General features: G+C 49.6%; 1 protein-coding gene across 1 annotated transcript in view; it reads left to right on the forward strand.

Moving 5' to 3' along the window:
* Scara5 (scavenger receptor class A member 5) overlaps positions 1–22,523 on the forward strand; it is an 83,909-nt gene that overhangs the window by 57,722 nt on the left and 3,664 nt on the right. Inside the window, exons 5-7 of the mRNA XM_055609773.1 lie at positions 1,360–1,458; positions 3,353–3,400; positions 17,902–18,096. Coding sequence (XP_055465748.1) covers positions 1,360–1,458; positions 3,353–3,400; positions 17,902–18,096 — 342 coding nt within the window. The remainder of the gene's footprint in view (positions 1–1,359; positions 1,459–3,352; positions 3,401–17,901; positions 18,097–22,523) is intronic.

A 22,523-nucleotide genomic window follows, 5' to 3' on the forward strand; every position in this document is an offset into this window, starting at 1 on the left:
ACTGTTCCTCTGAGTGAATAGGCTTCGGGATGGTGCTAGGAGAAAAAGCCTATCAGGAAAGGTCTGGTTATTTGTTTTAGGAATTATTCCTACCAAATCTCTAGGTACATTACAGACAAGGGGGAGAAGGTGGGGCTTGGGAGCTCTCCAGCCTGACCTCCATTCTGTCCTCAGATCCACAGCTGAGGATACCCCGAGGCTCTCAGGACAGTGGAAGCGCTTTTCCTGCCTAATGACTCATAGGGTGGGGAGCTTTGGGCACATCTTGCATGAGACTCCGAGCTCAGTTGCCACAGGACTCTCAGACGCTGGGAACAGATGCATCATGTCAAGAAGGGAAAGAAAGACATTCCACTAATTTCTTTGACGTCCTCACACCCTTGGGAGGCCATTGTCCTCCCCCAGTCATTTGCCATTAGCCCTGGGGTGATAACTGGGAGACAGGTTTCTTGTGCTGTGGGGGAAAAAAAAAAAACCAATGAAAACCAGCTTGCTTTCCAAGCAGGAAAGAACAATTAGAAAGTTGATCAAGAGAGCTGTGTTCTACAGCGATGACTAGACTTGGGTCAGGACTCTTGGGGCCCTTGGGCTCTCACTCCATAAAAGTGTTTGTTGATTCTGGCTCTCCATGGTACATGCAGTGCAGGTTGTAGCCACAGGGCCTGATGGCCAAGAGCCTGAGGTACGGGGCCTAATGGGGTGGCAGGCTACACACCCATTGATTGGTTTTGTGGACATCATACTTTTGGCACTTTGTGGAAAGAAAGGGAGTGTTTTGTTTTTCTGTTTGCTGTTTTCCCCTTTCTTTAAATAGGATGAGGCATTACCTCACCCTCCTCCCACTCATTAATGCCATCCCCCATGGCATCCTCTCCCTCAGGACCAGTGAGCCCGTTAGCCTAAAGCATAACATCTTGTTGACAAGATCCAGATACTGCTTCCAAAGCCCTTTGCTGTATGCCCCAGGGCAAGCATTCATAACCCTTAGTTTTCTTATGTGTAGTAACACCTCCATGTATGTTATGAGGATTAGATGAGATTCTTTATGCCTGACACACAGGGGGTAATCCGAAACATGCTTGCGGGGTTCAGAAGTCCAGCGTGCTTGCAGGTCTTTGAACAAAACTGGTACTACTACCATCACTCACAACAGTATTAGGCTTTTCAAGGGTGAGGAGTCAGGGAAGAGTTGTATAGATATATATGGGGATGTTGTGAATTGACCTGCAGGAGGCTAAGCAAGAGGAAGCAGAGGCTATGGAAGACCAGGTTCTTATTAATCATTAAACCAGGCAATGGCATCTAATGGACCTTTCCATTCTGAGCCTGCAGCTCCGCCCTTGTCTCTTCTCTCCTCAGGTCTGCCAGGAGAAAGAGGTGCCCCAGGACTGCCTGGTCTCAAGGGTGATGATGGGAAGCTAGGGGCCACAGGTCCCATGGGCATGCGTGGATTCAAAGGTAACAACGAAGCTTGGTGCACCCTGGAGCCTCATGTACCTTCAGTCCTTGAGTAGCATAGGAGCTCTGGAGTGGGTGGGCTAGGGGGTCACCTTCACCCTCTGCCATCAGCAGAGTGCTCTCTCTCTCTCTCTCTCTCTCTCTCTCTCTGTGTGTGTGTGTGTGTGGGGTACAGGTTGCAGTCCAGAGATATAAACAGGGGAAGCTAGTGAGGGGTCTCTCAGAACAAAACCAGGCTGCAAGCTCCTATCACTCCTCCTCACCAGCCCTACTGGACTCCTCCCCTTCTGCAAGACTCCTCATGTTTCCCCCAGTGCTTACAACTTTATTTCATTTCTCAGCGTTTCTCCTGATATTTTTTTGCATCTTTCTGTGGCTAGTCCCCTTGCTCATCTTTAGGGGAACCTAATTCTTCAGACTCAGTCTCCTTCTTTCTGTAGCTCACCTTCCATTCAAGGTTGTCAGACTGGCCAGGGGTGGTGGTGCACGCTATTAATCCCAGCATTCGGGAAACAGAGGCAGGCAGGGCTCTGTGATTCCAAGGCCACTCTGGTCTACACAGTGAACTCCATCCAGGACATCCAGAACTACATAAAGGGACCATGTCCCATGTCCCGGATAGATAGATAGATTAGATAGATAGATAGATAGATAGATAGATAGATAGATAGATAGAAAAATATAGGTAGATATAGATGGATGGATGGATATATGGATGATAGCTAGATGATAGACAATATATAGATAGATGATAGATGAGAGTTAGATAAATGAGAGTTAGATAGATACATTGCAGATAGATAGATAGATAGATAGATAGATAGATAGATAGATAGAAGACAAGGATGCCTGATGCTCTTTGCACAGGCTGTCTATGGTTCACTTGTTACCATGACAACTCAGAGAAAGCACTACTCCTCATTCCCACCCTGTGACTGGGAAGTCTCCTGTTCTTGGATCATTGGGAAATCATATTCCACTCTCTGGTGATGAAACTGCCTGAGGTTTTGCTTTTATGATGCTAGTTTGAAAACATGTAATTTTAAAAAGACCATGTAAAGACAGTTGGTGCTTGCTGAAAAACGACTAGACAATACAGACTTACACAAAAAATAAAGTAGACAGGAAGTCCTTTCTTCTTCAGCCCCTTGGGCTCTTACTCTTCAGAACAACCTCTGTGAGCTCTTCGGAGCCCACGCCACTGGATAGTTCTCTAACTGTGTCCAACCATGTATGTGGTTGTTTCATTGTTTTCAAACCTGGAATCACAGTGAATACTCTTTCCTGGAAGTTTCCAACTTGCTTTCTTCACCCACAATATGCAGCGGGCTTTTGATTTGCAGATGTATGTCTGGAAAACTTTAACATAGAATCACCCCTGCCTTTCTATTGCCCACTGAGCAGCCCCAGAACGTTTTCCTTCTTTGTAGAGAGAGGTGGAAGCTAGGAAACGCTCTGATCTTTAAACCCACAAGTCCTTGTAAACTCTGACCCCAATGTCTCCTCTACCAGAAAAAAAAAAAAAAATCCTGACTGGCAACCTGTCTCCATAGACAACTGGAGCTCAGCCCCTTTCTCGCCAATGAACTAGGTTGTGAATCTCTCCAACTTTGACGAACTCTGCTCCGTTCCAGGCATTCGCTGATGCTATGTGGTAGATGGGGCTCTCTGTACTTACACTAAAGGAAAGGAGGAGGCTTACCTTCTTGGGCTCTTCTCTTTCCCATAGGACTGGAGCAGGTGTTACCATTATCTTCCCCACAGTGCCCCCTGGTGGCTGCTAGCCCCTGTCTGAGGGTTTTCTCTTCAGTTAATTAGCACTTCCGGAAGATTAAATCTGATTAACTAATAGTGTTTGTCTCCATTCCAAATGCCTGTTTTCCTTCTGTTGCAGGTGAGCGAGGCCCAAAAGGAGAGAAAGGAGAGAGAGGAGAGAGATCTGGTAAGAAAGTTCTGCTGGGTTACAGAGTACTGTGGGGCATAGGTGGAGCCCTCTAAGGTCAGGGGTCAGGTGCTGGAACCACACCCTGGGACTTGAACATGCCCTCCACCTTTTTTTTTTTTTCCCATGGCCCTCACTGGCCCAGCAAACCCTAGGGTTGTAGGCCTGGGGTTATATAGACGGCTCTAGAGGTTTCCTCCTGGTGGCATCACTAGCTGCCTTTGGGCTTCCATTTATTCATCTGTAAAACGGAGACAACGAGAATCCTGACCTCTTAAGACTGTGGTGAGAGCTGACCAAGTTGATTCATGTGTGACAGAGTCTGGACACCCGATTCAGGGCCCATGGAGTATTAGCCATTAATATTCTATGTCGTACACCAGCTCAGACATACTTCCTGAAAAGTCATTGGGGGTGTTTGAGAAAACTCAGCTCTAGGCTCTGTGGAAGCAGCTCGTGCGTGCAAAGCATGCAGAGGGTGAGCGGAACCTCTTCCGTCTTCCCCTCTGCTGCTTGTGATTCGGAAAACACTTCATTCCCTGGCAAGCCGCGCAGTTTCACGTGGGAAGGGGCACCTCTTCCTTGCTGAAACCCTTCCTTGCGGCAGTTGCAAGGGAGCTGGCTGATCCAGCTGAGCCACATTTCCGTATCACGTACCTTCCCCTGAAGGGCTCCGTGTAGACTCCCAGAGATGTTGCTGGGGAAGAACCAAGTTCCAAACAAGAATAGAGAGCCCAGCACTGGGCGCCATTGGCTCTGAATCTATACTCGGGAGGGCCTGGGGGGATTAGCATGTCTGTGGGCGCCTGTGCTCTGTGCCTTACTCCGGGGTGGGGGGATGTGGCCCGGGGACGGGAAAGGACAGGGTGGCAAATGTGGTCTTTGGGGTACCGCCTCCTTCTGCGTTTCTGAAAGAATGCTGCCAAGGTGACTGAGGGAGCAGATTGTGGCGTTTAGTTCTGAGAAATAAACATCTTGTGTGGGGTTGGGCAGGAAGGGAGGAACTGTGTGGAAAGATGACCTTTGCCAGGGAGATCAGAAACGCTGCCCACATACCAGAGGGGTCTCGCAGGGAAGTTTCTGCCAACTGTTCTCTTAGCTGGTTTGAGAGCCCAAACAGGAGGTCACAGCCAGTAGAGCGAGTGTGGCCGCCATCTACCTGGACAGAGCTGGTTTGGTTCTGAGACTGAGGAGGCAGAAGTCAAAGCTGGGGTAGAATACCCATCCAGGTAAACTAAGGATGGCTTAACCAGGGACATCTGTTCTGGATGTGTCTTTCAGGGGAAGGAAGGTTTCTTTACTGTCTTGAGGACGCTGTATCCAGACTGGAACCCAGGATTCATACACAAAGCCCAAGCCCACAGCTCATATAAAACTCTTTGCTTCCCTTCAAAGACCCCAGAAATGGTTTCCTTGTGCCCCAGAACTAAAAGGTTGAGGGAGCTTGGCAGACAGGAAGCTACTCACAGCAAGAGGAAGGGCCTAGAAGGCACACAGGAATTCTAGAACCAATGAACTGGAAAGCTACCATCCACCTTTTCCACTGTCAGAAGCCAAGAACTGAACACTGGGGCCTTGGCTTCTTGAGTCTGAAATGAGAAGTCAGGGCAGTGGAGTCTTAGATGCTAGGGCTGAGCTCCCCAAAGTTCCTAGTGAGTTCCTCCTCCCTCAGTCCGTGGGAAGGCCTAGGCTTAGGGGACCTTCGCCTCAGTTCAGAACTGAGGTCTGAGTCTGCCTTAGCTTCCCACGGCCTCAGCTTCCTAGGTGGCTTCTAGCCACACCAAGTCATATGCAAACACAGCCCTCCTGTGTTACTTATATCCCTGAGACCCAGGCTCTGAGGAGAGGCCAGTGGCTCATCTTTCAGAAAAGTGTGGAAAGTCTGATGGACACAATGCCTGCTACTACTGAGGCTTTCTTAGTCATTCCCTGGGCCCTTGGCAGCCCCACTGTGAGATCTATGAGGTAGGAAGTGTGACTTCTCAGCGTCAGAGAGCCTCAAACCCCTTAGCTGTGTGGTGCAGGGCCAGCTCACCAGGCTGAGTTCTGGCAGCCGGTGCCTTTGCCAGAAGCTTGAGAACTTTACCAGATTCCTCAGGCCAGCCTGCATTGCAAATGCGTGAGGTTCTTTCCAATAGGGAGTGTTACTATAGTAACAATATTCATGACAACATCAAGACAGATGCCTCTCACTGGCTAGTGGACAATGTGCACTATTAGAGAAAACTCTTGGGGACCAAGTTTGCAGTCGGTGTTAAGATGTTTTTCAGAACAAAAATCTTGCCATTGTTTACCCATATTGAATCTGGAGTTCTGGGATTCTGGGGGTTTGGATAGGTTTCAGATCACTTCCTGTCGCATTCCCAGCCCCACCCCTGCAGGTCATTGAACCCCATGGTGGAGGGACTCCAAGGTTACCCGCTTAGATGATTGGGTCTAGAATCCAGACCTCTTGGTGTTTTTCTTGATGAGAAGTAAAGACTTTTATTTTCCCGTCAGGCCTTCGTGACATCAATCATCCCCTTAAATACCTGGAGATTCAGCCGGGGGGCGGAAAACAAGATCCATATGTACAACTCAAGGAAGTCAGGGATTTGTATTAGCTTGGTAAATGATCTGTTTACAAGATAAATATGTGTGTGTGTGTGTGTGTGTGTGTGTGTGTGTGTATGAGGTATTTACTCACGAATTCATTCATTCAAACTAGTTATTCACGGATTCATTCATTCATTCATTCATTCATTCATCCTCCTTGTCCTTCTGGTGTCTGGTAATGGCTTGATAAAAGCAGTGTGGGAATGAAAAAGGATACACACACACACACACACACACACACACAGCTCACATCTGGTAACTGCAAACATAAAGGGCTATACATTTTGCTTAGGAAAATCGGCTTGAATCAAAAACTGAAGCAAATGCAAAGTGCCGGAGAGAAATTTCCGTCTTGCTGGGGGAGAAAGACTTGTTAACAGTGACAAGTGACCTTGGGAAGAGCTGTGGTAGAAGTGGGGTCAAGGTCAGAGAGGAGTTATGACCCGAACTCTGAAGAAAGTTTGGGATCCAGTAGGCACTTGTGGAGAGTGATGGCATCCCAGATGCAGGGAGCCAGGCATGGAGCCGATACTCCGGTAGGTGGGCTGAGTAAGTCTAAGGCATTAGAAACAAAATCCAAGCTCAGGGGACAGGTGAGAACGCCCCCCGCCCCCAAGAACCTTGCAGTGGTAGGGAGGTTAGCCTTGATCCTCTTTTCTCTGACCTTGGGAAGCGGCCAGCAGAAGTGGGCACTGTGTGGTGGCTGGGGGAACCAACCAGAAGCTGTCATCCCTGAAGGCCCTTCTCCTTCGCCAGCCCTGAGGCATGCCCTTCCTCCCCTGGGGACAGTCCCCTCTGTGGGTAAAGGTTGCTCCTCTGCTCTAGCTCCTGCTTGGGTCTGTGGGGTCCCTGTCTTTAGCAAGGCCTTTTTCAGAAACATCACCCAAAACAAAGACAAGATCCAAACTCTACAAAACTGTATAAACAGTCTGAACCATAGGGCGGCTCAGAGAAAAACACTTGTTTCTTCAGAGCTCTTTCACATGCTGTAACCTCAAGCTGGCTTTGCCCATACCACAGTTTCCTGGCACCAGCCAGGTGTTCTACTTTATCTGCTTGGAGTTAGTACGAACCCCACAGGTTCAGTGCTCAGTGTCGCAGGGACCTCACTTTAGATCCAGTTGCTGTAACTCGTACTTCCAGTGGCCTCCCTGAGTTCAGTCATTTGCTAGAATGGTTAACAAAGCCAGCACCTCCTCCTGTTTCCTCCCTTAAAGAGGATATTCTCACCATCCCTGGCCAGCTGAAGAGAGACAAGAAAGGGCTCCTGAGCCCAAGCAAGGAAAAAAAAAACTGCTACTGCCAACACTTAAAGAAGTGAGGTCCCTCTTGGGAACACAGCAGTGATGAGACCATTAACAGACTGCTAATATCTGTATTCTAAACACATCTAAGTAGATGCAGGAGTCAAGGGCCAGGGCCTGAGAAGGGCAGCTATTAGCAAACAATAAACAAATGAAGGCTTGGCATGTGTACTGAGCAAGGGTTAGCAGCCAGGGGCATATTGGAATTTGGGAGGGCTGGCTGCTTTGAACTGCTGTTCTCGTGGGTTATTCATGCCTGGTGGTCAAGCCAGCCAGCTTACTGATCTGGGTCCAACACTCTGCTAGCTCTCCCCCATGGCTCCGAGCTACTCAGTCTTTCGGCTCAGGGCCTGGAGGCAGCTTTCTTAGGACTCAGAGGCCTACTCTCTGGGATTTGCCCTGAAAGAAGACTCTTAGTAATACAAACCTCAGACAGAAGGTGAGCAAACAATACCTTGACAGTGCTGGAGAGGTAGCTCATCACTTAAGCAAGCTTGCTGCTCTCCCAGAGGTCCCAAGTTCGACTCCCAGCCTCCACCAGGGGCAGCTCACAGTGCCCGTTAACTACAGCTCCAGCAGATCCAATACCCTCTTCTGGCCCACACACACATTAAAAATAAATATAGATAAACTAAAACTTTAAAATAAAGAAAAGAGTCATGAACCCACCAAAGGACTGAAGATGGGATCATTGATGTGGGTTTTGTGCAAATAAGGTTTAGGTTGAAACAAAGTTGAGTTGTACATGAAAACTTAGGAGTGACCAGACTAGTTGTTTGGGGAAGCATTTCAAACAAACTCCAGAGGGATTCCCAGTCCCCAGGACCCTGGGCCCTCTCTCCTTGTGAGGCTGGGTGGCAGAGGAAGATGAGAGCCCTGGAGATGAAGCTTAGAAGACTGAAAGCTGCCATGGCTTGATGTTCTCACTCCACGACCCCTCCCATCCTTGGATGTGGAAGACACCTTGAAGGGTACTTGGGATCAGCTTCAGAAGGCCTTGCCTGGCCACCACCGGTCTTTTCTTCGAGGAGATGCTAATGAGATGCTAATGGGATGCAGCTAGAAAAGAGAGAAGACTTTGAGGGAAGCCTTGTGGGTGCAGTGAAGGCAAGGCTTCACATTTGCTCCCTAGCTGACCCAGCCTGGGAGGGTCACTTGCTACCCCACCATGATCCTCCCACTGAATTCTCAGGGTGCCGTTGCTCCCTGGAACAGAGGCAGACACCCCTGAGAGGACGTGTCCTCACCCAGGGCCACAGTCTTAGCACCAAGCTTGGGTCTCCAGGTGAGGATTTACAGTGCAGCTGTGGGGTGCTTAGTCCTGGACTTGGAAGGGCTCATCCTAGGAATCAGGATGTGGAAGGAGAAAGAACCTCCCCAGGAGTGGTCACTGGGGCTGAAGGGATGGGGAAATAGGGGGAACTGTGGAGATTAAGCAATAGATCTGTAAAGCCTTTGCCAGAGAGGTCTTTCAAATGTCAGCATCTCTCCCTGGAGGGCTTCGGTAGGGAAGGCTCAAGGCCTGCTGACATGATCAATCAGCACTCCTGATTGTCTCCTGGATCTCCCAGCTTCCTTTCTAGTGAAAGAAAGAAAGAAAGAAAGAAAGAAAGAAAGAAAGAAAGAAAGAAAGAAAGAAAGAAGAAGAAAGGAAGGAAGGAAGAAAAGAGGTTTATTGGCTCTCACCTCTTGGCATCTTTTGAAAGACAGAAAACAATGGGAGAGAGAAGAGCCTCAGCTATCCACAGGCCCAGTAGATGCCTACAAGTGTAGTTGTGAGAAGCTTTGGGCTTTGACCCTCTCCCACTGCCAATGTGTAAGCTCCTAGCTCTAAGCTTTCTTCATCTATTATTTGACAGACACATCTTCCTTAAGATGTAGTTTTACTATTTTTAATTATGTGTATGTGTGCCTGTTGGTATGTGCACATGATGGAGATGGAGGCATCAGCCACCAGAGCTGGAGTTACAGGTGGTTGTGAACCAACTCATGTGGGTGCTGGGAACCAAACTCATGTCCTCTGCAGGAGCAGAATGCACTCTTAACCACTGAACCATCTCTGTGGCCCCAAGATGACTCTTTCTAAAATAAGATTTATTATATTTATTTATTTATCTATTTATTGTGTGGATGTGTGGAGGTCAGAAGACAACTTGCAAGAGTCTGTTCTCTTCTTCTACCACGTAGGCCCCAAGGAATCAAACTCAGGTGATCCAGCTTGGCGGCACCTTAACCCGCAGAGCCGTGGTGCTAGCCCCTAGACACATCTTTATTGACAAGTACTAGGAAACCAGGCATCCAGGATAGCAGCATCAGAGAGCCACACACGTGGTTTCCAAAGACTATGTTACCAAGCTGGAGAAAGGAAGACATGAGTCAGCAGTTTAAAGGGCTAACACTAGGGACTGGGGTAGGGGTGGCTCTGTTGTGCTTGTCACATGGGCAGGAAGACCTGATTTCAGATCCTCAGAACTCACATTAATGGTACGTATGTGTAATCCTAGTGCCGGACAAGTAACAACAAGACTAGCTAGTCCTGGTGAATGATGAAGTCCAGTCCAGGAGAGACCCTGACTCAAAGCATAAGATGGAGAAAAGCAGAGAGAGAAGACACCTGACTCTGCCCTCTGGCTTCCACAGGCAGCACCACACACACACAAGCAAATGAACAAAAGCAATGCAGTCAGGGCAGTGACACCTAGGTGGATGTATCTGCGGCACCTTCAACCCAGCACAAGGGAGATACACACAGTACGGAAAAGATCCAAAAGAATTCACGTCTTCAGGTGACCTAGAGAGTTCTTTCCCCTCTTCACCGTCCTTGGAAGAGAGCCATAACCGTTCACTGAGAACATCTAATTAAATACCCTAAAGAGGCACCAAGTTCTCCCATTAGGGATAGAGGAAACATTCCCCTAAGAAATGGAGTTTTCTACCCACAGGCAATACCCTCCAGGAGAGCCTCTCCAGAAATGCTTTTCTTTGCTTCAGGGATGGCTCTGGTGTTCCCATATGGATCACATTTCCTGTTGAGAAGTGTCACCCCAGCCTAGGGGGTGGGGACTCCAGGCCAGCTCAGGGCATGAGGAGTTCTTCTTTTATAAGAGAATGAAAGTTCAACTTTCTTAATGGGCAGATGGTCCAAATTATCCCTGCCCCCCCCCCCCCCCCCCCGCCCTGCAACCCACACCCCCGCCCCTTCGCAGCTGCAGAAACTACAGAGCCCTTTTTCCCAGCCCCATGTGTTTATTTCTATTCTCCACAACCTCCTTTCTCCCTTCTTGATTTTGCTTTGGCAGAGGAGGACTGAAAGGCAGGAAAAACAAACATCAAGGGACTGGACCATTCTGACCATGGCTTGGGCTCCCCAGCTTGCTTTAGAAGCAGAATTCCTGGGCTCTGGGATCCTCCCATGCATTGCCAAGGTTGCTCCTGAGTCAGTGCTCTATCCGGTTCTTACAGCCTTAAAGTGCCATGTGAGTCCTACTCACCCACTCACTACTCTACTCTTTCACTCAATACAGTGGGTTGAATACCTTGCTGTGCCATTGTTAATCCCATAGGTTGATCCTGATGACTCTTTCTCCATACCTACTTTCCTGTCACATCAAGGTCTCTGTGTGTAAACGGGGACACAACTGGATACTGAATGGCTGTCTTTGCATAACACAGTGGAGGGGTGGGGTGCATAGGGAGCAGGGGAGGAAATCGCTGTGTGATAATTCCATAATTGAAAAGCACCCATCAGGGAAGCTTTCCCTGTGCTGACATCATGTGCCTCGCAAGGCTGGACAGGTGGTGAGCATATAGCTCAGCTGATGCCATCCGGCTCTGTCTCATACCGCTATGGCTATATATGAAGACCACCTTTAAAGTATCCAAAACACCCCAGACTGTTGAAAATTGCCCCCGTGTTGGAGGCTTTCAAATCTCCCCCGTTGATTCCTGGGTGAGGTCAGGCAGGCTTCAAGTCTAAGATGCAGACCCCGTAGTTCAGGATAGCAAGTGCTGAAGACCCTGCTGGACTGGCCTACACAGAGAGAAAGCACCTTACATTTGGAGAAGGCTGCTGTTAGACAGTGACCATCAGTGTTCAGCCCGAGGCTCACACTGTTTGCATAAGGACAGGCTAGTGCTCTGAGCACCCTGTAGCAGCTGTGTGACCATGGGGAAATCATTTGATTCTTCTGGGCCCATTTCTTCTGTTGAATGAGGGAAGCTGTAACAACGAACGTGGCAGTAAGATATACAGAGTACTTCGCATGGCACCTGGCATTCAGGGTGGTCAGTGGACAGACTTCCCGTCCCTGCCCTGCTCCTGATTCACTTGAAAACTCCCACAGTGATATGCCCAGGACTGGACTTTGATGTGGTTGGGTCTGAGGACAGCTCTGAGCCATCTAAGACCAAAGCATGCTGGGAGTTCCAAGGCTACTTCAGCCAGGAAACCAGCTCTGAGAGATGGCTACTACTGGCTATTTACATGACCCTCTCAGATCTGCCCCCGGGGCAGAAGGATGGAGCAACTTGCTCAGTTATGCTGAGAGTAGAAAGATATTTCACAGTTTACCCCTCCCCCCCAGTAAAAGCCACAAAACCCCAAACGGGACATGCAAACGAGGTAAAGGAGCCTGTGGCTGAGGAAACGCCAGGGACAGCCAGGGATGCCAGCACCCTAGACATGAAACCAGATGCTGGTTTGAAAGTCCTAGGGTGGATTCCCAAGAGATACGGTGCCTTCCCTCCTATGCCCAGAGGCAGGGTGAGCAGCTGTCAGGCTCGTGGAAAGATCAGGGATCTGAGTCTGGTGGGGACAAGGGGAGGGGCTAAAGGCCAAGGTCACTTCCCACCCAGTGCTTAGGGAATCATGACCCAGATCCAGACTCTTTTCCCAAGATCCTGCTTCTCCTACGTGAGTGTTTACAGGATAGTGAGAGCAAACCAATGTTCGCTTTGAGAGAAGAATCCCCACATGTTACATTTATAAGGGCTGTTAGGCGCCCAAAAATGGCCTGGGCCACGATGCAGAATTCCCACATCATTCCAGAACTGCCTCGCTTAGCAAATCACATCCAGTTTGTGTTAGTGTGCAGAGAGTTGCTGACAGCAGGAGCCAGGCTTCCGCACACCACCGCCGCCCCCAACTCCCTCCCCTAGCCTGCCAAGGAGCCAGAAACTGGGGAAAGAAGGGGAAGTGAGGAGATCCAATCTCCACAGATTGGCTTGCTGGAGGCCCTGCTGTGCAAGCTGTCCTCAGCAGCGCAAGGAGATGCCCAGAGATAATTCTGAGCGTGTGCTGATTGGCCTGCCGAAATTCACGATGTCGGATGTTCTAGGCGTTTCCCTCACTGCCACCCATTCTACCTATGTGTCCAGAGATGGTGCTGGCCACTGGCGCCAACACTCCAAGCCAGCCCATTCTACTCCACAGGGCCACAGGAGGAAACCTGGTAGACTTTATGCAAACCTCTTCTCACAATGACACCCTCAGAGGCAGGTTACCAGTTGGTCATTAGATGGGTGTGGCATATCTCCCCCCCCACCCAGACCCTTTCTGTTCTCTTCAGATGTTTCTGGGAGTTATCTGAGGGGTTGTTGGGATGCAAAGCTGCTCTGGGCCCACTGCTGTAAGTAAGGGGTCAGCTCGTGTCTCATCTCAGACATGGCCTAGTGACTCCAATTCCCGATTCTCAGCCTTTTTTTTTCCCCCTGCCTCCACTCCCCCCTCTTCACATTCCCCAGCTCATTTTCTTGAGTGATTCTGGAATTTTTCACTACAGTGGCTTGGACAGAAGTTCTGCACTTAAACAGACCTTCTGGGCCTTTCTTACATATAAGGAAGTACCATGGGCTGGGGGCACAACACACTCCTTGATCGATTTATCAAATACCGCAGCCTTACCACATTCATTGGCAAAGTCAAATTGGCAGTAACGACAGGGTACTGAACAGATTCAAACAGCAGTAGCTATTGCCACGGGGAAAAAGAATTCTGCTCAGAGTGTAGCCTGAGGCTGAGAGAGTCCTAGAGCAATCGCAGGCAGAGCTCTCGGGTCTGAGGACTGGCAGCTCCTGACCCTGGGTACCAATGTTAACCATCCACCAGCTTCCCTTGGTATGATGATCCGGGGTCAGGAGTGAAGAAAGAAACGGAGCTCCAGGAAAAGGGCTTGGCCTCCCAGGAACAACTGCTTCCTCAATCTCAGTTTCCTCATCTCTGCACGGAGTGTGAGGGGAGGGGGCAACCTGCGAGTCCCTGAGTCCCCTGCCACCTCTGGCACCTCATGGTCTTCTTTTTTTCATCTATTGGTTACTCGAGGTGAAAGACTTTGTTTCCACTCCCCTTTGGCAACCATTCTAACCCTGGAATGTGGTTGGGAGTTCCAGAGGTGAATCTCGATGGAGAACTAAATGAACAGTTGGAAAGAGAAAGGCACACACCAACATATTATAAGAAATGAATAGTTAATGCACAGGAGATGGACGGCCTCACCAGGCTTTCCTCCAAGGCTTGTCCTTGCCCTGCCTAGCATTCACTTGCGACATCACTCAGCCAATCTGTGCCCTGCAAACGTGTTGCAGCCATCATGGTTCACCCATAAGACTCAGGGGACGCTGTTGCGTTTCTGTGAATTTCTAGAAAACGCGTGATAGCCCCAGGGTAATTAAAGTACCTTTTCCATGCTTCTGCTCCATCACAGTCATGAGGCAGGTCAGTAGAACCAGCCCAGATCTCAGGAAGACTGTACGATTCTGAGAAAAGGCAAGCTCGGCACTGGCTTCAGGTTAGGCACCCAGTGAGGACCTCAGCTCTCCTACTCACAGGGCACGGCTTGGATAAGTCACATCACTTCTCTGGGCCTCTGGTGGTACTTCCTGTGAGCACCACATCATCTCAAAGTCTTGGCCAGCTGGCAAATCCCATGCTTCGCTGTCATTTGTGATGATTGGAAAAGCCTAGTGATTGTGTCACCATTAACTAAAATAGCTCCACGTGCTACGTGATAGAATGTCTGAAGCCCACAGCTAGGCTGTAGCACGCTGCAGCCATCCACAGCCTCAGGAAATGCAGAGCTTCCTAGCCCAAATCCCCTTTTTTCTCACAGCCTGATCCCGAGTTTGTCCCTTTCCCTCCTAACTGAGGAGGCAGGTCTGGGTGTGGGAACCCTGGAGCTTCCTTCAGAGCATGGGTGAGGACCATAGTAATGCTGGTTCCCAGAGCAGCCTGGGTACTGGGCAAGAACAGTTCAGCAGGTTAGGGAACAGGAGGCAGTTTCTAGGAGCTGGGGTAGCAAGGTAGCATGAGCAGAGATCAGAACCACTGATACCCCAGGAAACTTGTAGGTGAAACAATAAGCCCTTGGAATGGCAGGAGGCCACATGGCTGCCAGGGACCCATGCCCTGTCCTGGGTATTTATGGGTTTCTTCCAAGCAATGATGTGACTGCCGGGTGACTGCAGGCTTCTCAGCATGAAAGGGAAAATCCTCTAACCCCAGGTGTCGTAGGGGTCCCCAGTCCCCAACCCTAGGGCGGAAGGGAAAAGAACTGAGACCCAGCCCTGTGGACATCTGGGAATGTCAGCTTAGCTTGGGAAGGTGGAAGGTACAGACAGAAAGCTCTGCCCAAGAGCTGTGAGCTGAAAGTCAGAGACCAAGTGTCGAGTTAGGATAACCATCCCTTGTCCTCCATGTTCCAGGTGAGAAACAACTGCTTAAGCCCCTGGGGTTTTCCAGCCATGGAAAGGCATGGCAGGGAAGCCATGGTAGAGAATGCACAGTGGCAGGAGAGCAAAGCAAGGGGGTCACATCGTTCCTGTAACCAGGAAATGGAGAGAGAGCAAGACATCCGCCAGACTTGTTTCCCGCTACCTCCAGAAGCTCTGCCTCCTAAGAGTTCAAAACTTTCCAAAGAGCACCTCCAGCTCAGGAATATTCAAATACACTGCAGGGGCTAAGGACCATTCAAGGAACTGCCTCTTGAACTGAGGTCTCTGAATTGGGTCCGTCTATACTTTAGCCAGGAAACCCTCTGTATATATTTTGCAAGAAGGTTAAAAACAGAATTGAGATCTGTTGGGGGGGGGGAAGGTTTGTGAAGAAACAGAGCTTGCTGTCATCTTTGAGAGGTGGCAAGAATGAGATGGGCCATCATTCTGAATGAGTCCCAGGGGAGGGGACAGCTTTCAGACTCACTGTCACCCTTTGGGGACATGCAGCATCTATTGACCCTATGGGCCGGTGGTGGTTCACCTTGGCAAGCATCCCTGAGGGGACAAGTGACAAAGAACAGGCTCTTTAGTACTTGAACTAATGCAGGCCTGGGTGGGGTGACACTCCCAGGCCTGCCTAGTTTATCACTTTCTATGGATACTGATTCTCCTTTAAGCCTCTGAGGCCAATGTGGTGCTATCTGGGAGGTCTGTCCTACTAGGGACCCATGACTCTGCATGGTGTATAGGCCACCGGCCAGTGACATCTTTGAAGGTGATGTTATGAATCCCATTATTTTGGTCACCATGTTTCCAAGTTAGTAAAAATGTCCCTTCTTCCACTTTTGCTTTTGTCACTTCCGTGTGCCCTGAGAGCTGCTGGGAATTTAAGCACGTCACCATCTCAATGACATTTTCCAGATTTTCTTAGCACCCACTAAAATCCAAGACAGGCTGCATCCCTGTTCTCTCAAGAGGAATGTGAACTCATGGTACAGTAATCCAGGTTTAGGGTCTGGAACCTAGAACTGCCTCATGCAAAGCCGTCGGGTAATTGTGGGGCAGTGATGTAATTTGAGTATCGGAGCCTTGAGATTCCCTGGTGGTGGACTGTCTACTCAGTCTGCCACCGAAACCCTGGACTCCGTCCGACCAGTGCATTCACCAGGTTCTGTGTTATCAAGGGAGTTTGTTCATATCTGGGTGCCTTCATTTTAAACACAGTGGATACCTCAGTGTCGCTGACACTGCACCATATAACAGGATTACCTGAGAAAGTAAGGCAATTATTATCATACAAAGGAATAAATACGTCTGGAGAAAGGCCAGATGTGGGACTAGGGGAGGCTGTCTGAGAGATGGAGATACCTACGGCTGAGGCCTGGAGAGGTTTAGGGCCACATTTTATGCAAGAGGGCTTTTCCATCTCTACATCCTCCCTCCCATCTGCTTGTTCACTGCTCATTCCCTTCCTTGGCCATGTTTCCAAGATGGTGCCTCTTCCCACTTCCTACTCCTTGCCTGTCTTGTTTCCAATGTGGTGTCTCCCTTCATTCTTCATACCCTGCTTGGACCACACTTATGAGCTACCTCCTCTCCAGACTTTCCTTTCTCTTTCCTGGTCTAACTTACAATATGGTTTCTTCCTTCACTCTTCAGTCCCTTCCTTGCCTAGCTTCCAAGATGGCCCCTCCCTTCATTCTCTCATGTTCATCCTTCAAGGTGTCACCTCACCTTGCTCCACCTACTTCTTTGTCTACACTTCTAAGGTGGTGCCTTTCTCACCCTCTACTCCCTTCTTCCGTCCCTATCTCTACACTTAATGTTATTATAAATACATATATTGAGAACAGTGTAGCCCAGGCTAGGCTAAGAGCTAATGATACGCCTACTTCAGCCTCCCAGGAGCTGGGACTACAGATGTGTGCCATAACATCTGGCTCTACAGCTTGTTTTCCAGGCTCTTTTTTTGTTTTCTGCCCCTCCAGTGTCAGCTTCATGAAGGCACATCCTTTGCTCATGTGTGTATCCACTGTTCTCTAACAGATGCTTGGTAGTTTGTTTCATGAGTGAAGGACCAGAATGAGTCCAGGTTGGACAAAGCACAGAAGCTAAGTCAGTGACTGAAAATAGCCTCACTAGCCATCACATTCCAGCTCTTTCTCTTGCCGGCCTGCCCCTCACTGCTGCCTGGTCAGCTCCGGAACCCATAACCTCTTCCTCCTGCCTCCTCCGAGCCCACACAGAGGCTTCTGTTCTCAGCCTCACTGAACAACACTCTCAAGTGATCTGAGCTAAGCAGGTCTGGGAAAACCTGTAGCCAAGCTGAGGTTAAGCCTCTGGCCTATTTTGGTGTCACCAGTTCCTCCTTACTGTTGCCAGGGAGTTACCCTGGTTATATATGGCCTCTGGGTTCTACCTTTCCACAACAGCTTCCTCTTCCAGGTCCCCATGCTGTCCCACTGCCCCTCAGCCTCCCTTGGGTGCTGGCAGGAGATGGGTTTTCAGTAACTGTCAGGGGTGGCTAGTTGCCTGGTCAGGAATGAAACTCACTGAATACTGAGAAGAGATCTTTCTAGCCAGTTTTGCTGTGAACTCGAAACTCTTTTTAGAAATCAGTTGGCAAGAAGGAAGCTGACAAAGGGCAAGAAGAAAGCTGGGCATGGTGGCAGACACCCATTATTCAAGCATTTGCAAGGGCAAGCTGGGCTACACAAGACCTTGTCTCAAAACAAAGCAAAGCAAGACAGACAAAAGGGTGGGAACGATACACTGTGACCTCTCGGCCTTGAGCCCTCGCTCTCTCCTCCCTGTGTGGAGGGATGGTCACTCAGGATGCGGGGTCTGGCCCTGGGTGTCCGGCGACAGTGTTAACGGTGACTCTCCTGACAGGTGATATGGACTTCACAATGATTCGCCTGGTGAACGGCTCTGGCCCACACGAGGGCCGAGTGGAGGTGTACCATGAGCGTCGCTGGGGCACGGTGTGTGATGACGGCTGGGACAGGAAGGATGGGGATGTGGTGTGCCGCATGCTAGGCTTCCACGGTGTTGAGGAGGTGTACCGGACAGCTCGTTTTGGGCAAGGTAAGGAAGGGGAGGTAAAGTACAGATTGGACAACACGAAAGAGAGCTATGGATTTTAGGTCTGCTCTCCTTCCCCAAAGCCCCTTCATGTGACATAGCCAGCTGTGCTCTGGGGGGGGTGGGCACCCGTCCTTCACTCCTGTTCTCAGCACACCCCTCATACTTATAAACACTTTCTCTCTAGAACTTGAACATGAAGAAACTTGGGCCAACTTGAACCTGAAACAACAGCGCCCAGTGCATGGATCAGAGGATCTCTCCTCCACTTAATTCCGTGTGCCCTGTTCCTCAGCTGCGTGCACTTGGGCCTGCCCCCTCTCCACTCTGCATCTTGGTGTGCTTGTCTGGGAAAGGGGCTTACAGACTGTGGGCTGCTTTCCAGCCCAGGCCCCTGGGATCCAGCATGCTGCCAATCGACTGTTGTGAAAACCTGTATTCTGGTGTGGGGAGGACTAGGGTTTGAGCTGATCACGTCACACTCAGCTATCAGGTGTGTCTGGTGACCTGTGAGTGGCAGCTGGGGCTTTGGGGGTTCATGGCACCACCTGATGAGTGGCCACCTGATCACAACTCCTACATCCTGGCCTCTCTACTGAAGGGCCAGAGCAGACAGGGAAATCCAAGAGTTTAGAAATGCAGAGGCAACCACCAGGAGCGAGAACTGCTGTCCCTGCTAAAGTTGTGTGCTGGTTTTTACCTTGTTGTCCAAGGAAAGCTTCCATACTGCTATCCTTTGAAAGATGAGGAACCACTGTTACTTTTCTTTCTTTCTTTCTTTCTTTCTTTCTTTCTTTCTTTCTTTCTTTCTTTCTTTCTTTCTTTCTTTCCTTTCTTTCTCTCTCTCTGTCTCTTTCTTTCTTCTTTCTCTCTCTCTCTCCCTTCCTTCCTTCCTTCCTTCCTTCCTTCCTTCCTTCCTTCCTTCCTTCCTTCCTTCCTGTATGTATACAGTGTTCTGCCTGCATGTACGCTTGCACACCAAAAGAGAGCACCAGATCTCATTGTAGGTGGTTGTAAGCCACCATATGGTTGCTGGGAGTTGAACTCAGGACCCCTGAAAGAGCAGCCAGTGCTGTTAACCTCTGAGCCATCTTCCCAACCTCCATCATTACCTTTGTATTTGAGACTCCTTCCTAATGAAAAAGAAAACCATAAACTATTTTGAGGAAGCTTTAGTAATTAGCTACTTTAAAGATCTTGATAGTCTTAAATTAAGGCCCTAATTACTGTAGGGTAGCCTAACTTGAGCCACATGGCTCCTGGGGCTGGGCCATTCGTCCAATGGGTTTGTAGCTGGCCATTCATTGGCCCTGACTTTTACATCATGTGTCTCCAACTAGTCACTTGATTCCTCTAGCCAGTCAATGGACTTCCTTCATGGATGGATCAAATTTGCATTGCTACCTTCCATCATAATCCACTGAGCTATCTAACATGTTAGTCAAACCTTGTGCAGATAGGCTGGCCAAGAATCACTGATGGGCACACACTGGAAAACAGAGGTTTGGGTAAAGGAGGGGCTTGACACAGCTGAGGTCTAGCTGAGCCTATTGCCTCCAATCCAGTCTGCATTTCCCTCTGTCTCTTCTGTCTTTCTACAAGAAATGTTAGGACACATTCCATGAGCCAGATGCTAAGCACAAGGTCCAGGGCACAGAGCCAAATAAACCCTAGTTCTCAGCACATGTACACAGTTGAGAGGATTCCAGTCAGCATGGTGAGAACTCTGAGGCCCCCAGGAGCCGAGAGAGGGGAATCAACTCTTTTGGCAATGGGTAGACTTATGACAAGGTTCCCCATCGGACTGTTCACACACTAGGATCCTGCCTGTCTCTCCAGATTCTCCTTCTCTTCAGTCTCCCAGAGGTTGCACTGTCTGTCTCTATCTGTCCCCTCTGGGGTGTGTCTTACTTTGCTGTCGGGGGCACACACCCATTCCTCCTTCCAGCCTCGCCAAAAATCCTCTTGTGCCACTCCAAGCCCTTCCTGGCACCCCTCTTTATTTTGAAATGTTCTTGATCCTTTAGTTGCTCCTCCTCCTCCTAACAACCTGCAGACTGTCTCTAGAATCCATCTCTACATGTGGGGTTTCAATCTTGACCCAGATCATTCTCTCTGCCCTGAAATGTTCCCTTGAGCCTCAGACCCCTCAGTATCCAGTTACTTCCCAGAGAATGCCACTCAGACACTGCTTATACCTGTCAAAGGGGTCACTTTCTTCCCATCGAATCCTTTACCTCTCTCTGTCAGGCCCACAGCACCATTTTGTGGTAGACTCCATCCAAACCAGGCCCTGAACTTTTCCACCCTATCACCAACTCCTTATCTGCCCCATCCCCAAGTCTTACAGATTCTAGCAACGTCCACCCCTCCAGGGTCTTTTGAGTCTTTCTCCTCCCCTTCTTCCTCACTGACCCGGCTATACCCTTGAGCAAATCTCTTAACCTTGCTGAGCTTCAACTCAGCGGGTGTGAGATGAGGTTGTACATGTCAAATAGTTCGAATCTTGCAGGCACCATTGCCCATCTCTGCCCGTTATCTGTTGCATGAAGATGGCTGTCAGTCCAAGGCCCCTGAGTCTAACTCTGAGCTTTTATGAGCTGCTTCCATTTCTTACTACAGCCTGCAGATTGGTGCCTGGGCCTGCCTTCCCTAGCTGCCAGCAATCTGCCTAAAATGAACAATTGCTAGTGTTAACACCTTCCTGAAACTTCAGTGGGCCTTTTTTGCTCTTGGGATCAAATTAGCAACAAAGCCCTTCTTATTAATTCCCTCCACCAATTGTTCTTTGAGACAGAGTTGGCCTTGGGCTCACTCTGTATCTCAGGCTACTCTCTAATTTGCAATCCTCCTGCTTCAGCTCCCCCAAGTGAAGGGGTTTCAAGTATGCGCCACTACTCCACAGCCCTCCTTAAGCCACTTCCTATCACTCCCCACTTGCCACAGGGTGCTTCTACCACAGGTGTCTACTGCGCTCCTGAGGCCACCGGATGCTGCTTCCTGTCCCTCCCCCACCTCCAAACCTTATCATTCCCCAGCAGCTGTAAGAGGCAGCTCAGTTTTGTCTCCTGGAAGGAGCGTCCCAGGCCCTCTGATACCTCAACTCATCATGGACACACACTTTAGCTCCTGGGTACACTCTGGAAGTCTCTGTCACCCGTGCTGTTCCCTGGGTGATTCCAAATGCACAGAACAGTGCTGAGTGTCGAGCAGGCCCTCAGATTACCTGTTGAATGAATGACTGGGCACCTTCAACCTTCATAGATCCCTGGATCACCTTGGAGTGAGATTAAAGTCCTAATGAGTTCCCAGGCGGGTCCTGGGGAACTCGCCTTGTGCAGCCAGAGGACTATTCTAATGCCAGGGTGCAATGAGTCCCTGGCTCTTCAGAGCACTGGCTTCTGTGGCACAGGGTGAAGGATGTATGTACATCTACTGCTTCCCTAGCAGAGCCCCACACACTTGTTTGAGCAACAGTTTGGGCTCCTCATGAGATGACCCCACTCCAAGCGTATTGGCCTTCCTGAGGCTGGACACCGGCCCATCCTGGCAGAGCCCCAGGCTGTGCTTACAGTGTCCACATCCTGCAAAAGCATTTGGGATGGGCGGCCTTGGGCCTGTTCTTTATTTGTTCGTCCCCTTTTTTTGCTTTGGGTGTGACTAATGCAGCGGGCGCTCTTGGGCCTGCCGCCTTTTCCTGGGTAATTTGTGAAGTGATGTGTTTTCCAGGAGACCGTTTAATCTGCGAGTTATAGCTGTGCCTCAAAGGCCTTATTGTGTAAGAGCCAGAGGGAGGCTCTGGTGAAGACAGGGTCCAAGCAGACAGCAGAAGGAGCCCTCTCCTCCTTTTTCTGTCCTTGCGTTACTGCACGGCAATCCCGTGATAGAGGGCACTGAGAATCTCCATGGAACAGGTCTAAGCGGCTTAATTCTTGTAGCTGGCTTAGTCAATAGCACCGTGGCTCAGACCGTCCCTCGAGCTTCTTTGTAAAGGGTTGTCACAGGGCAGATCTAACAGAGCTGAAGATGTTCATAGTCTCAATGATTCCACTAAGAAAAGAGAGGGACCATCTGGCTTCAGGGGAGATTACAATATGGAGGTCGGTTGTGGGTCAAATCCCCGAGCTACCTCTCCTGTAGGCTTTCATGGACACCAAAGCCCTTCCCAATATAGAAACATCTCACAGACTACGGTGGCGTGACATGGCCAGTCACGCTGGAGCCTGGTGGAAGACCCTCAACCTTGTACTTTATGCCCCTTTGTTGTATTCACTCTTTTTCTTATTACCGTGACCAAAATAGCATACACAAACAACTAGGGAAGGAAATAACTGTTTTAGCACATGGTTTCAGCAGCCCATCCGGTCGGGAAACCATGGTGACAGACGCTACTAGCAGTAGCGGCAGTGGAAGGTATTCTAGTGGACTCA

The sequence above is a fragment of the Psammomys obesus genome, unplaced genomic scaffold, assembly GCF_907164565.1.
Source record: "Psammomys obesus unplaced genomic scaffold, mPsaObe1.curated_primary_1811, whole genome shotgun sequence".
NCBI lineage: Eukaryota > Metazoa > Chordata > Mammalia > Rodentia > Muridae > Psammomys > Psammomys obesus.